This window comes from Sardina pilchardus, chromosome 9, assembly GCF_963854185.1.
Source record: "Sardina pilchardus chromosome 9, fSarPil1.1, whole genome shotgun sequence".
NCBI classification, from domain to species: domain Eukaryota; kingdom Metazoa; phylum Chordata; class Actinopteri; order Clupeiformes; family Clupeidae; genus Sardina; species Sardina pilchardus.
In genome coordinates, this window is record NC_085002.1 from 15,845,168 (window position 1) to 15,859,024 (window position 13,857).

General features: G+C 41.8%; 2 protein-coding genes and 1 long non-coding RNA gene across 5 annotated transcripts in view; 1 reads left to right on the plus strand and 2 right to left on the minus strand.

Moving 5' to 3' along the window:
- The window catches only part of timeless (timeless circadian clock), a 28,751-nt gene extending 22,862 nt beyond the window's left edge, over positions 1-5,889 (minus strand). The window contains exons 1-7 of one of the 3 annotated variants that reach the window (XM_062545964.1): positions 5,761-5,889; positions 2,585-2,614; positions 2,003-2,138; positions 1,328-1,481; positions 865-979; positions 594-656; positions 315-416 (exon numbers count right to left, since the gene is read on the minus strand). In XM_062545964.1, coding sequence (XP_062401948.1) covers positions 315-416; positions 594-656; positions 865-979; positions 1,328-1,481; positions 2,003-2,099 — 531 coding nt within the window. In that variant the 5' untranslated portion in view covers positions 2,100-2,138; positions 2,585-2,614; positions 5,761-5,889. Of the gene's footprint in view, positions 1-314; positions 417-593; positions 657-864; positions 980-1,327; positions 1,482-2,002; positions 2,139-2,584; positions 2,615-3,035; positions 3,123-4,897; positions 5,082-5,760 lie in introns of those variants that run through there. The other 2 variants (XM_062545963.1, XM_062545965.1) reach the window with 2 other exon arrangements.
- Positions 5,890-8,709: 2,820 nt separating this feature from the next.
- Positions 8,710-13,857, minus strand: part of prph (peripherin) — an 8,175-nt gene continuing 3,027 nt past the window's right edge. The window contains exons 2-9 of the mRNA XM_062544987.1: positions 12,819-12,879; positions 12,096-12,191; positions 11,474-11,641; positions 11,054-11,179; positions 10,536-10,756; positions 10,293-10,339; positions 10,078-10,151; positions 8,710-9,927 (exon numbers count right to left, since the gene is read on the minus strand). Of these exons, the coding sequence (XP_062400971.1) occupies positions 9,754-9,927; positions 10,078-10,151; positions 10,293-10,339; positions 10,536-10,756; positions 11,054-11,179; positions 11,474-11,641; positions 12,096-12,191; positions 12,819-12,879 (967 nt within the window). The 3' untranslated portion in view covers positions 8,710-9,753. The remainder of the gene's footprint in view (positions 9,928-10,077; positions 10,152-10,292; positions 10,340-10,535; positions 10,757-11,053; positions 11,180-11,473; positions 11,642-12,095; positions 12,192-12,818; positions 12,880-13,857) is intronic.
- Positions 9,842-11,164, plus strand: LOC134092197 (uncharacterized). Its single transcript, XR_009940174.1, has 3 exons — positions 9,842-9,960; positions 10,559-10,772; positions 10,931-11,164. It is a non-coding gene; the product is annotated as an uncharacterized LOC134092197 (long non-coding RNA).

Sequence of the window (13,857 nt, forward strand, 5' to 3'; positions counted from 1 at the left end):
CCCATGATTTTGGTGCTGTATACACCTGGCCTACCAGTTTAGACACAGGAATATAAACATAAAGGGATCCTAGACCACCCCACCACCCCATATTAATTAGGATATACAACATACTAAACAGACACCCTTTGCTTCCACAGAGCACTTTAATTAGATGGCAAAAAAGCCTGGGAGAGATCCAGAATTCAGACTAACTACTTCTGTGATGCCCAAAGGAATAGAGAGCCTGCTGGAATTACTATTCTAAATGCATACTGCTGACAGCAGCCTCAACATAACAACAATGACAGTGTTATCTGAACGCGAGCTCTGACCTTTTCCTCATAGGGATCCGCAGGGACGTGCAGGACATTCCTGACGAGCAGTAAAATCCGCTCGATCAGCAGGTTGTCCTCCTCTTGGCGTTGCTCCCAATCCTGAGAGAGTAAGAGGGAGAGGAAGAGGAAGAGGGAGAGGGAGAGGAAGAGGAGGAGGGAGACAGCGCATAGGGAAAACAAAGGTGATGCAACATTAACTGATTTTTTCCAGTTATGCATCTGAAGGAACCTGTAAAAGATTATCACTTAATGACAGATTGTTGTGCGTTTACTGACCAGCTGAAGCAGGTTGTAGAGTATCTCACTCAGGACTCCAAAAACCTTCTCACTGGCAAAAGCCTATCAATGGAGGGGGAAAAAGAATACTTGCCATCATGTTCAAACCTCAAATATTCAAGCAAGCAAAGAAGAAAACCGTGGATGAAATCCTCGCATATCTAGGTATAGCATATGAACCACTAAAACTATGGCAACAGCTGCAATCTAAACTGATTGGATGTCTGAAATGAAAGTCTGAATGGTGCATGATGTTGGCATAGTAACGCACCTCTTTATAGGCCTGTAGATACGAGACAACCTGCAGGAAGTGATGCCTGAATGTGGGATCATCTGGGACTTTGCCAAAGCAAAGCAGTGCAGGTTGCGTAAGGTTCACCATAAGCCTATGAAGGACGAGAGTGACGGGATGCTTTTAAACACAAACCACTTATACACACACTCACAAACATCACATACAAAATGCACACCAGATACAAAATGGAGAGCAATGGCTTGCATTTATTCAGCAGACAAATACTCACACAAAGCTATTTTTTAGCAACTTGATGACATCAAGAAACCCACACCGAGTTGAACCAAAGATAACACGGCCTAGTGTCAAGTGTTCAGCAACAACAATAAAAACGGACCCTAGGTCTGGTGCTGAGCGAATAGGGCGACACTCACACACACATATACACACACCGGACAAATCTACAGTAGGTGGGTGAGCATGAGCGTGCGCATGGTACCTGATGCAGGCATCGAACAACGGCTTGTCCTGGCCGTGCTGCGAGATGATCGGTAGCAGGTCGTTCTGCAGGATCTGTGCTGCGCCCAGCTGCTGACGGATATCCCGCGTATCGTCCTCATGACGCAAGTAACGTATAAGATCCTTCACGCTCTCTGCACGCAGACACAACCAAACATCAGAAACATTACACAAACACACACATACATATATAATGAGCAGACACACACAAACACACGACGGTTTAGTTGTCTTTATTTGTTTAGACATCTCTGTGTGTATGGACTGCTTTCAAGGCATGACTCAGGCTCGGCAAGCCACTTGTCTGAGCTAACAGTCCAGTGTCAACAATACATCCTACATGTTGGCAACATTAGCTGGAGCTATGACAACATTCCCTATGAACATGCTCAGATCTTCTCTTCTGAGAAGGTTGGAGTATGAAAAAAAAAAACATATTCTGCTTTCCTTCCTAAGGCTGTAGTAAACTTAAGCGTATGCATTTAGATGATAATGAAATACAGCATAACATCCTCCAATTTTAAGCTTCCTCCACTTGGCAACACATAACCTACATGGAAATACAGTACATCAGCAGTAAACAAAGTCCATCCTTCTCATCAATCTACAGCCTTTCCATGCAGGCAGTAGTTGATGCCACCATGAGTGGACTCACCTAAACAGTCAGGCTCCCGGTGGTATAAGTCTCCCTCCAGGTAGCCCAAGGCGCTGCAGGTAGCCAAAAGCTCACAATTCATCATGTACAAGTCCATATAGCACCAGCCTTACTGTGGGTCTCCTTGGGTCCCGATCTAATGAGGAAACAAGAGTGGAGGAATGGCGAGAGAGGATACATAATGAGAAGTTATCAAGAAGAGTTTGATTTTGAGGGAATTTGTGAGTTCTATCAAAAAAATCTGATATTGGTATTATGAATGATATGACATTGACAGAATGAGGTGAAACAAGGACCAAAGGTTATGCTTCCGTTAAAAATCTACAGCTTTCTCAGGCTATCCTACAGTTATCATACAATCCTCAAAAAAAGAAACATTCAGTTTTTCACAAGTTTTGAAACATTCCACCCTTTATCTCCTTTCTCAAACTATATTTACAGAACGTCCGATTCCCTTATTTTTTTTCAGCAGAGAGATTGTGTGTGTGTGTGTGTGTGTGTGTGTGTGTGTGTGTGTGTGTGTGTGTGTGTGTGTGTGTATGTATACACACAGATGCAACAGAAATTGAGATGAATGCTTACCTGATTCTCAACAGCCAAGCTGTTTCAAACCTGAGGAGAAAAAAGCCAGAAACATTAACATTAGATACATATACAAATTGAGCAAGACAAATCTCCAAACTGAGAGAAGTCTGGCTGAATGCCACAAGTGGGCAGGGTCCTTAAGGGAGGCAGCCATTCCACCTTGTTCCCTCAGCACCACTTGCTTCCCCCATCCCCCACATAGGCTCATAGGACAGACTACTAGCACAGCCCTCCCAAACACCAGCACAAGTATATTTACATGTAATCATTTAGCAGACACTGTTGTCAAAAGTGACTTTTGACAACCTTCCTGACCATTCAAGACTAGGGTGGAACCTGGGATCAATCTCATGTATGGACTGGGCAGAACACTTCAGGGTCAGGTGAGTGAGTTCATTGGGTAGGGATTTAAGGAGGGTGCTGGAAAGCAGAGAACAATCCTCCATACCAGTGTCAATTCCAGACAATTGATTCTCCCGGATGCGAGACATGATACCTCCAATTACGGGTAGAGACTGCCATTGTAATCCTATACATTTTTTTTTTTTTTGGCAAATTCAGGACCAATTCCTTCCAGAATAGACAGCACTGTCTGTCTGTCCATCCATCTATCCAAGGAAAAGGGAACAGAGATGCAAATAGCCATCACAAACTCAAGTCCACCAATACAACTCAAAAAGGATCCCATGTATAGGCTACACATTGTGGTGAGTGAGTCTGATAACCAAAAGCATCTGAGTGATGCACAAGGCTCTGGATCCGGATCACTTCCTAAAACTCTAAAACACAACCAAGTCAATATTATACATCATTGCTGGCATTTCGTCTACTTGGAAGGCAGCAAGTGATTTGCATGCATAATCTAAAAATGTATCAGATATGACCAGCAAACTGAAAAGTAGACAGAACAGCGCACAGTCCCTCTCAGAAATACTATTACATGGAATCAGACTCACACACATAAACCCACAGGTATTTTTTCTTTTTCAAAACAAGTCTCTGAAAATTCATACAAAGTCAACTTCACATCTGAGTAGTGCACTAAGAACCTACAGTAGACTTTTGCTCAAGGCGGCAGTGCAAAATGATGCCTAGGCTGTTGTTCCATTTCCAATAAAGTTTTCATCACACTGACAGACGCTCCAACTGGCCCAACTTCATCTCCTGTTGAGTCTTCACTCGTGCGTTTGCCCTTGTACCGGCATTTGTAACTCCACTCTGTGAGACCCCTCACACAGAGTATTGAATAACACTCTTTCTCATACATAAACAAACACATAGAATCAGACTTACTTCCCAACTGTTGCAGACTTGTATCACTGCGGAAGCGGTGTGCCTTTGTTTTAATAATACAACTGATCGTTCCCAATGTGCATACCCGGCAAGAGAACAAAAAACCTACCATATGCTAGAAGAAGGCGGAGCGTTCAGAGAAGGCTACACACCCGCCGTTACGCAACTGTGATACTTACCCACAATGCACTGAGATTTTAACCTAGTTTTCCAGGGTGGTAAGGGGACGCATAGGAGGCTGGACTTTAGGTAATTTACCCTTTCAGTGCCAGGCTGAACACACAGAACATTCATTTGCCTTACATTTACCTGCGATGTGTCATGATGTGATCGTTCTTATCTACTGCCAGTTTCTTTTCAAAAATGTATATTTACGTAGCCAAACTTTCGTAGCCACTTGGCATGTCAATAACGTCCAAGAGAACGTAGACATAATCAAGATGACAGGTGTATGTTAGAAAACGTTCAAATGTATGCTCAAGACAAAACCACGTGAAGGCGTCTCCCGACTGCACATCGCCAATTATGTTACACTGTAAACTAATCCATAGCATCCGTACCACAACAATGATATTAACGACTGCAGAAGATTGGCCACACACAAGCATAACTTCATATTATCCAACCTATGTCATACAATTAAATTATTGTGAGCATTACCAATGTTAGTTCACGTGAGAAGCATTAACTTTAACGTTAACTGGCCATCACCATTACTGATATTATCAGTTGGCTACCATTTAGCATTAACTTGAATTTAGCACAATACAGATTCTCCTTCAATTTAACCGCGAATTTAATGGCGTCAATGTCAGCTAGCTAACCTGGAGAACAAGTCATCTGAACGCTAGAAAGACAGGGACAAGGCGAGATAACGTGAAGTTAGACGTGCAACCATTCAATTACAAGTTAAGTTAGTGTCTGAATATTCACATAATGTTAGCGGACATAATATTGTCACAACCAGTCGTTAGCAGAATATAGACTGAAGTCCATAACTCTGGTTAGCTCACTTACCAGAAGGAGACGTAAGCCTAATGGCTTTTCTTTTTCTGCTCTTCCAAAAACGATAGTAACTAGTCGACACAACCAACTGTTCGACTCTACTGAGGAACTATTTAATATTGACCTTCAAACAACTATGGAATATACAATGGGCATATTCAGCAAGCCCGAACAACTTCGGGAAGTTGAGAGCGCCTACCGCGATCTCGCGCCAGATTTTCATGAGCGTGCTGACGTTTCTTAAAGGGTCCACTGCACCAATTAGTCATCACAACCTTTCACTGTCTATGATCACAACATGTAGTCTAACAGAGTCTTAATATCCCTGAAATATCCACTCGTATCACCTCCGGACAAAAAAAGAAATGACTCAAACTCTGTTCGACACAATGAACATGTTCAACTTATAGCCAACTGAGTTTGAGACTGCATGTGATAAGATCGTGCATCTCAATGTCATAATCACAGCCTCCTGTCCTGTCATCTTTTAGATTAGGCATGCTCAAAATAAAAGAAAGACACGAATAACACGAAATGTGTTGCACCGTGTCAACTCTTCATCACAGTAGCAGAATAATCAATAAATTGTCCACACATTGATTGCAATTCTTGTGATCAGGATAGAAACCTTGTGATTTAGTCTACAAATCAAACGAATAGCAGCCTAAACAAAACAAAACAAAACTAAACAAGCAACCAACTTTACAATGTTGATGTACCCGGGCTAGACCTGTGTTTGGCCAGAGAATGTCTAAGGGCTTTGGTTTGGTTCTTGCGTGCTATTCTGTACAACCACTTGCTATAGTCACAGACAGCTTAGTGAAGAATACCCACTGAAACGCCCCCAAATAACAGATTTCTAAATCGTAACCTACCTGCTTGATCTGGCAGGTCCCCGTGTTATTGGAATAGTGATGAACAAGTGTACAGAAACACTGTTGCTCTCATATAGCCATTAACAATGCCACAATGCCGTCACTTTGTATCTTCCACCGTCTAATGCATGTACCCTGCATGTACTCAACACTGTCCCGTAACATACCACTGATTTAGTAGGTGGGACGAATCCGTTAAATATGTCTCAGAAGTTCAACAGGATCGATTACTGTATGCGGCGTATAACATACAGATTAGACACAAATATATTGTGATAATACAACGCAAGCTGTGGACTTTTGCTAAGGTTTAGAACAGAACGATTCATTTTACGAATTGTCTAATAACCCTCTGCAGGCGCACACATGGTTTGATCCACTAGTCACACTCAAGGCTGCGTGACATCCACTTGCTAAGGAACACTACAAACGTGAGGTAGCCCTGCCCCTCAAAGGTAGAAAGAAGGCCTACACTATGTTATGGATGATTACTTTAATTTTCAAAACATGTTATTCATTCACCACGCTTTATATGGTATGCTAAATATGTTCTGATACACGATTTAATCGGTGTTTTTGTCAGCCTATGACATGCTTCTTACTAGAAGCTCCGTTATCCTCGTAGAATGCTGTCTTTAAATAGGCTACAATACACTTCTTCATCTGTATTAGAACGGAAACGATTACTTATTTTAGTGCAGTTATTTTAGTGACTGTCACCGTGTATTTATGTTAAGGGGATAAGCAGATTAAGAGATTTCCTCCATGGTGTAATATAGCCTACCCAACTCCAACATTCAGTGGAAATGTGTGGGGGGTGGAGCTCTTTCCAACAATGTTTGTAAACTGTAGGCCCAAGCCATATTAGTTGCAGACCAACTGCTATTCTCTGTAATATTAGGCGGACAAGCATAATATCAATATAGGCTACAATATAAACACTATTAAAACACCAAAAAGAGAACTTCATATAATTTTACTCAAAACATCTCATTATTATTAAAAAATAGAGGTTGTTGTTAGACCGGAGTCTCCCTTTAAGAGTCTGAAAAGGCCCATATAGAGCTAAAATGAACTGAAGAACAAAATGCATTGCCTAAGTGTTGCTCAGATATGATGGTAGCCTACTTCCTTAGGAGATAGGATACTTCATAGGAACTGTAGGTTATGTCAAATCAGCATAACTTGTTCTTAGAACCTTAACGCTGACTAAACACAAGGCAACTCTTTGAGTTATTGTGGAGCTGTTTATCGCTGGGTAGTGTTCTTGAATATTGTGGTTCTGGCACATTATTGATTTGGCAATGATAAATGTTTTCTTTTCCTGAGGACTTTATTTATCAGCAGTCATGATCACCCAATCCAAATACATGGAACTGGTTATGGGGCTGTCCTGCAACATAGCTCAAAAAGCTGCCCCATGTATCATCACCTTAAGGGCATGTAACGTCTATCAAACAGGATCAGTTTTTGCAGAATTATATGCCCAACTGAGCTTTACGTTTTTGTCTCTTGAGGCGCCATCCAGTGGTCAGTGGGACATGGTTCTCCACAGCATTTACTGTAATGGCGTTTCATCTCCATGATGGGTATGAAGCTTAGCTGTAGGCTACTGTCACACACATCCTGACATGTGATCAATAATTTGTGAAGACCTGAGGCATTATATAATTATTTCTGGCCATGAGAACATAACAGCTACATAGGAATTAAACACTAGGAAAGGGAAGCTTTTCTTAATTTGCATTATTGAGTAGGGCAAATGGCTGCCCCATTTTGTTGCATTATGAATAATTCACTCATAAATGCATTTTAGTCATGTTGGTACAAGATTGTATAGCCTAGAAATCTAGACGGCCCTAGTGGCAGCAAGTTTAATTTGCTGCCTCGGTAACAAGATTGTTCATAGGGTCAGTAACATGTAATAAAGTGGGCATTATGGAGAGCAATTCCTATCCATTTTGTAGACTAGGCAGGTTTCTTCTTATGGTCCATAGCTGTCCATTCAGTGAAATGTGTACACGTAGGCCTACAGTATATGTGGGAAAAAACTCTAGCTCTGTAAATGGAAAACACGAAGTGGTTCCGGCTAAGTCAAACAATTGCAGCCAGTTCACATAGTTTGGGCACAGAGGGGAGAATCATAATTGAATTGGCTGTTTAGCTCAACAATTAATATCAACCGAGGAAAATTCAGGGGGTTCATCCAGGTCCATCATGAACTCAGGAAGACTTCGTATGACATCCAGTGTGCAAGGCAATGCATTGCATTAGTACCGTAGCAGTCAAACGAATGCGAATTTATAGGCAAAATCATTTTACTAATTAATTTCCATGCACATGTGGGTTAACGGACCGATGAGAACGTTTTTGAAGTTTTCAAATTCCATTCATGTAAACATCCATGTGCCTCTAAATGTCTAAAAAATGAAAGTAATTACTCAAATGATTTAGGCTAAATCAAACATTGGTGTCACTGTCAGGCCTCACTGCATGGTTTCTGCCGTGCAGAGGTTTGTTCAGAGTGTACGCTCCAGATTTAAGTTAGGACTTAAAGAGCCTGTAAGTAAACAAATAAATGTTTGCCAGAGTTTGTTGTCACGCCCCAAACTGTCTGAAACCTGGCCGCTCAGGGCAAAGGTGCTGCCCTCTCTTTAGCTGGATAGATGAGCTAGGCCTAGTGAAAACACCTGTATTAAGTGTACAAAATATGCAGAAAGCAGATTTTCCACAAAGTTTTCTTGTAGTTTTCTAATCACAGCAAGATGCAAACAAATCTCCAATTTTGGTATACATGGGTCTTCAAGTCAGTCCAATATTCTCTTCCTCCTCCCATGTGCTCTTTTTACTGCATAAACACTCCTTACACAAAGGAACCCGATTTCAAGCTTTTGTTGTAGCTCAAATTCTAAAATGAAATCAAGACGGCAACAAGTGAGCATTTGTTGTTCCAGTGTTCTTTATTTGCATTTTCATTGTAATCCTATCTAGTAGTGAATTCTCTAAAGTTGCCAAACATTCCCAAAAAACAGCAAAACAAACATATCCCTGCAGTGAATGAGGTGTTCTTGTTATGGGGTGTGCAGTATAGTGGAATCCATCATGCCTAACTTGCTCAATTAGAGATGAGGTTGAGCTGTTACTATATGTACCAACACAGGGCCATCTGACACAGGCTAGTCTACTCTTTGCAAGCCCACAAATGCCATCCATCTAAATCGTCTGATCAAAACCTGGCAGTGACTATACTGATAGGATACTATAAAACAGAGAAGTGGTTATTACTGTTAAAAGGTCTCCCTTTTGGATACAGTTTTGTGGCGAGTGTTGAATTTGAGGTGTTAGGTATAGATACAAAACATATTACTTGAGAAAATTCTAGTTGTTGTTTTTTTTTCCTGTAAATCAAGGCCTCAGGTGGTGTTTGACTGAAGGTGACTAGGTAGGGCTTGCGCCAACACAAACATGCACCTACCAAACTCTACAATCATCCCCATATCAGTGACTATGTCAGTACATTCATAAGGTTTACGTCTGTGTTAAAGTGTCTGCTTCAGTTTTTGAGTACTTGTGTCAAGTGGTTGTTCTCTTGTCTATAATTTAAAATGTTGCCATTGAACAATACCAAGTTTATAATTGGCAATGTGAGTGTTGAATTGTAGCACCATTGTCACAGTCAGTGACTGAATTTACAGTTCAGTGCATACAGGCTACACTCTGGGGAAGAGGGTTATCAGGAAGAGCAAAAATCTACTTTGCTCATGGCTCACAGTTTTGAGTCAAAAACATAAAAAGGCTCCCATTTATCCTGTCTAGCATTCATGATGTCTGGTTTTTTTTCAACAATTAGCAGTACATATGATTCAAGCAGCTTTTTATCTCTTTTTTCATGATTTCCATGATTTTCATTCCCTTTCATTATTATTTTTTTTTTACCCTATCGCTCACACTATTCTTGACCCTGGAACATTCAGCTGATATCAGCGCGCTCATTTACTCGTCCCTGTCGGAGTCTTTGGAGTCACGGCCACCACGGGAATCATGGGAGTCACGGGAATCATGGGAATCGCGGGAATCACGGGAATCACGGGAGTCACGGGAGTCGCGGGAATCACTCTTGTCACGGCTATCGTGGGCATCCTTTTCCTTCCTAGACTCCTTCACCACCTGAAAAGCAGAGGCAGATAAATCAAATTAAAAGTAAGTCACTGAAAGAAATAGGACAAAAGGGTAAAATGCTAACATAGGCTATCAATTAGATGTTGTACTGTAGGTTAATGCGTGCAGTAGAAGAGTATTTGTATTATCAACACATACCTCTCCATCACGGGTCTCAACAGTCTTGATCACAACTTTCTTTCCATGTCCAGGTTCTGGTTTATCATCATAATCTAGACGAGATTAATTAAACAAAGACCAAAGTACTGATCAGTTCAGGGAAACACCAAGAGTGCTTGAACAATAACCAAATATATGTAATATTTCACTAAATATATTGAAAGAAACGAAAGTAGCAGAAAATTCAGCCTCACCAGCAGAGCCACCACGCATGGAGGACATGTGCATGGGCATGACGATCCTGTGACAGAAAGCAACGCGTAAATGAAGGGCCCACAGAATAAAAAGGGCCAACAGTTCAGCTATTCAAACGTCAGTTCATCTGACAACCAGAGAGCTCTCAAGAGAACTAACATGCTCTGAAGGTTCTTTTCACTACACATGCAGCAGAGGCCTGGAAGTTTGGACCTTTTTGTTCCAACCTGTCAGTCACCAACCTGCTCTCCTCTCCCTCCAGCAGCTTCCTGTAGGTGGCGATCTCAATGTCCAGCGCCATCTTGACATTGAGCAGGTCCTGGTACTCCCTCAGATGACGGGACATCTCGTCCTTCAGGTGGCGGATCTCCTCCTCCAGACGAGCCACGTTGTCCTGGTAGTTGCCAGCCTCCACGCCAAACTGATCCTCCATTTGGCGCATCTGCCTCAGAAGAGCCTCATTCTGCAGGAACAGACGTGTACATATGGCCCAGATATTTAAACAGCACACATACACACACACACACACACACACACACACACACACACCGCTATACAATGATATTTAATAAAATCAATAGGGGTACAGTTTCTTAAAATAACTTAATGTTAGTTATCTGTTCTGAAAATCAAACAGCAACGAGCCGAAGACAGAAAGGATTGGGGGAGAGGTTGGAAACACAAGGAGAGAAGGACAGTGGGCAGACAGATGGCAGAACAGGAGAGTTGAGAGGGGGAGTGAAATAGTGATGACCCCCACCGTGCTCTTCAGAGCCTCGACCTCACAGCTGAGGGCCTGGATCTGCCGGCGATACTCGTTGGACTCCTGCTTGGCCTGCCTCATGGCATCATTATTACGCTTAGCCGACTCTGTCAGGTCAGTAAACTGAAATGGCAAACAGGAAGAAATACAAGTTAAATGTATAGATATACAGCTTATACATAAATACATGTTATATCTAAGTAAAACAGTAAGTAGTCAGCTTGTGATGCTTTACACTGTTCATATTATCACTTGATTGCAGTGACTTTGTGTATGAACACTTAAAATGATTGAGTTGGAACAACGCAAACTGTGTTGCCCCTATATCTGGACATAGAGATGTGTTAAAAACAACACAAGCTGTGTTGTTCAGCACATTCCTTTTAAGACTGTAAGTCCATGGCTTTCAGTGCTCACCTTGGACTTGTACCACTCCTCAGACTCCTGCATGTTCTTGGAGGCGATGTTCTCGTACTGGGCCCGGATGTCCCTCAGGGCGGCGGTGAGGTCCGGACGGGCCTGCTGGGTCTCCACCTCAAACTTCATCTGCTGAGTCTGGTGAGTCACCTGCACGTCCTGGATCTCCTGCAGAAAGGGAGAGCATATGGCAACCACACGATCAGTTGCTACATTCATGAAAATGTGACAATGCGTTTTGTTTTTTAACTTAATTTAATTCAATAATTGTAAAATCTACACTTACGTATGCTTGGGGGAATGTCATCAGTAGTGCATTGTGTTCTTGAGATAAATGCAGTTAATGTCCTTCATTGAGCAAGTTTGTTGTATGTATTTTGTTTGTTATATGTTTGCTGTAGGTATGTATTTGCATAAACAGGCACTCATGTAGTAAGTTCAATGGTAATGTCATGTAAGCAATCTTAATTTCATAACCTCGACAGCAGGCAGTGTTATCTAAACCTCTACTGAACACTCAGTACTGCCATTTGTTAAATGAATCTAGTAACTGAGCTGAGGCTTGTCTATGTTACTTCACATGGTGTTTTTGTTGTTTCCATGGTGCCGGTAGGTAACTCACCTCATCATGGAGCTTCTTGAGGAACTCGATCTCATCCATCAACGATTCGATTTTCCTCTCCAGCTCCAGACGAGACAGAGTGGCGTCGTCCACATCCTTCAGAGAGATAATGTACTCCATTATTTAATCACATTTATTGGTGTTATATTGCATCAACAGAGGTCAATGCTGTGTACACAAAGTGTAATGATGTCATGTCTGGACATTCAGTCGGCCATTGTGTCTGTACCCATTGTTAACATGTGAACTGACACAGGCATGGCAGGAGAATGTGATGGTCATATTTTCTTTTTTTAAGAAGCTTAATTTCTTTCATTGTGTGCTTCAGCAAAAAAAAATAGTTTTTTGTTGAAGTTCAGTCAACAAAAGTTCAGTAATGTAAAGATGGTCCCTTACTACTCATTTGTTCTTTTGACAATCTTCCACCAGTCTTGCAAGTGTTAGCATTTTGGTTTCATATTAGTGTCAGACTGTTGCTGGCCACATGGTGTCACTATTTCTCCCAGGGAAAGCTTTGGGTGTGGTTCTTTCACAGTCATCCCATTGATTACTCAGGCGAAACATGATCTCATCAGTGAGCACTAACTGGTCACGTTTAGGATTTCATTTGTGTCAGAACACTTAAGTCCGAAATCTGGAATGTTTGTGAGTTTTTAGACAAAGTAAGTGGCAGTGAAAGGAGATATCTAAAGCTGAAAATAGATTAGTTTAGGTTATAGTTACCTTACGGAAGAGGACTAGGTTATTTTCAGCCTCCTGCTTCTTCTGCATTTCCTCATCGAACCTTAGAGAAACAAGGAGAAAAAAGATTACAAAAACGTTTCCCGACGTATAATTTCCCTTTTTTGCCACTTTTATGGTGATGTGTAATACATTTACCGTAATCTTGCAGTCTGAAATATGTTCTTTGAAATTCTAACATCGTTGAATTTCACACCATAATTTACAAATTGTGGTATAAATTACTGTGTGAGAAAACAGATTAAACATGTTCCACACACATCAGGAATATAAACACATAGCATGCTTAGTGCATGTGCCAAGAGCCAGAGTGCAAGTCCGACAGAAAGTGTACGTTGGTTTACTCAGGGATAAAAAAAAAAAGGAGCAAGGTAGCCAGCATACTAAGTGCTGTGTATGAATCATTATCTGACAGGTGCCAGATCATAGGTTCTTGTGCTAACATAGGCTGAGAGCATCAGCTGGCAAAGAGCCTTGGAATCAATTAGTTAATTTGATGGTCTGTAAAAGGATTTGGGACTGCGGCCAAATGTTGTTTGGGTGTGGCAAGGGGATGGGGAGGTGCGGGGGGGGTAATATCATTCAGAGGGGTAGGGCATCTTGGGCGGAGGCTCATTCAACGCTGCATGGCACACTGGCTAAAATCTCAGAGGTCATACATGTACCCTCCCATGCACTTTGTCTGAGCACTTTTATTTGGTCAGAGGGACAATGCGCCATCTGGGACATTTGTCCTTTTAAACCATTGTGTCTTCCACTGGGAAGAGGCCAAGTTCTTGGCTTGGACAAAATAATCAGATCACGGGAGAAAACTGGCTGACCCCTGATTGCATTCAGCTCGGCCCCTGCTGCCTCTGTGGTACATTAGCCATAATCCAGCGACAGGGTGGCTGGGTCTGCCATGACTCAGGGAAAATCACACACGCACACACACACGCACACACACACACACACACGCACACACACATTTAAATCGAGATTTGGTTAATGCTCAGCAGCTACAGCTAAAGAGAGGACGGAA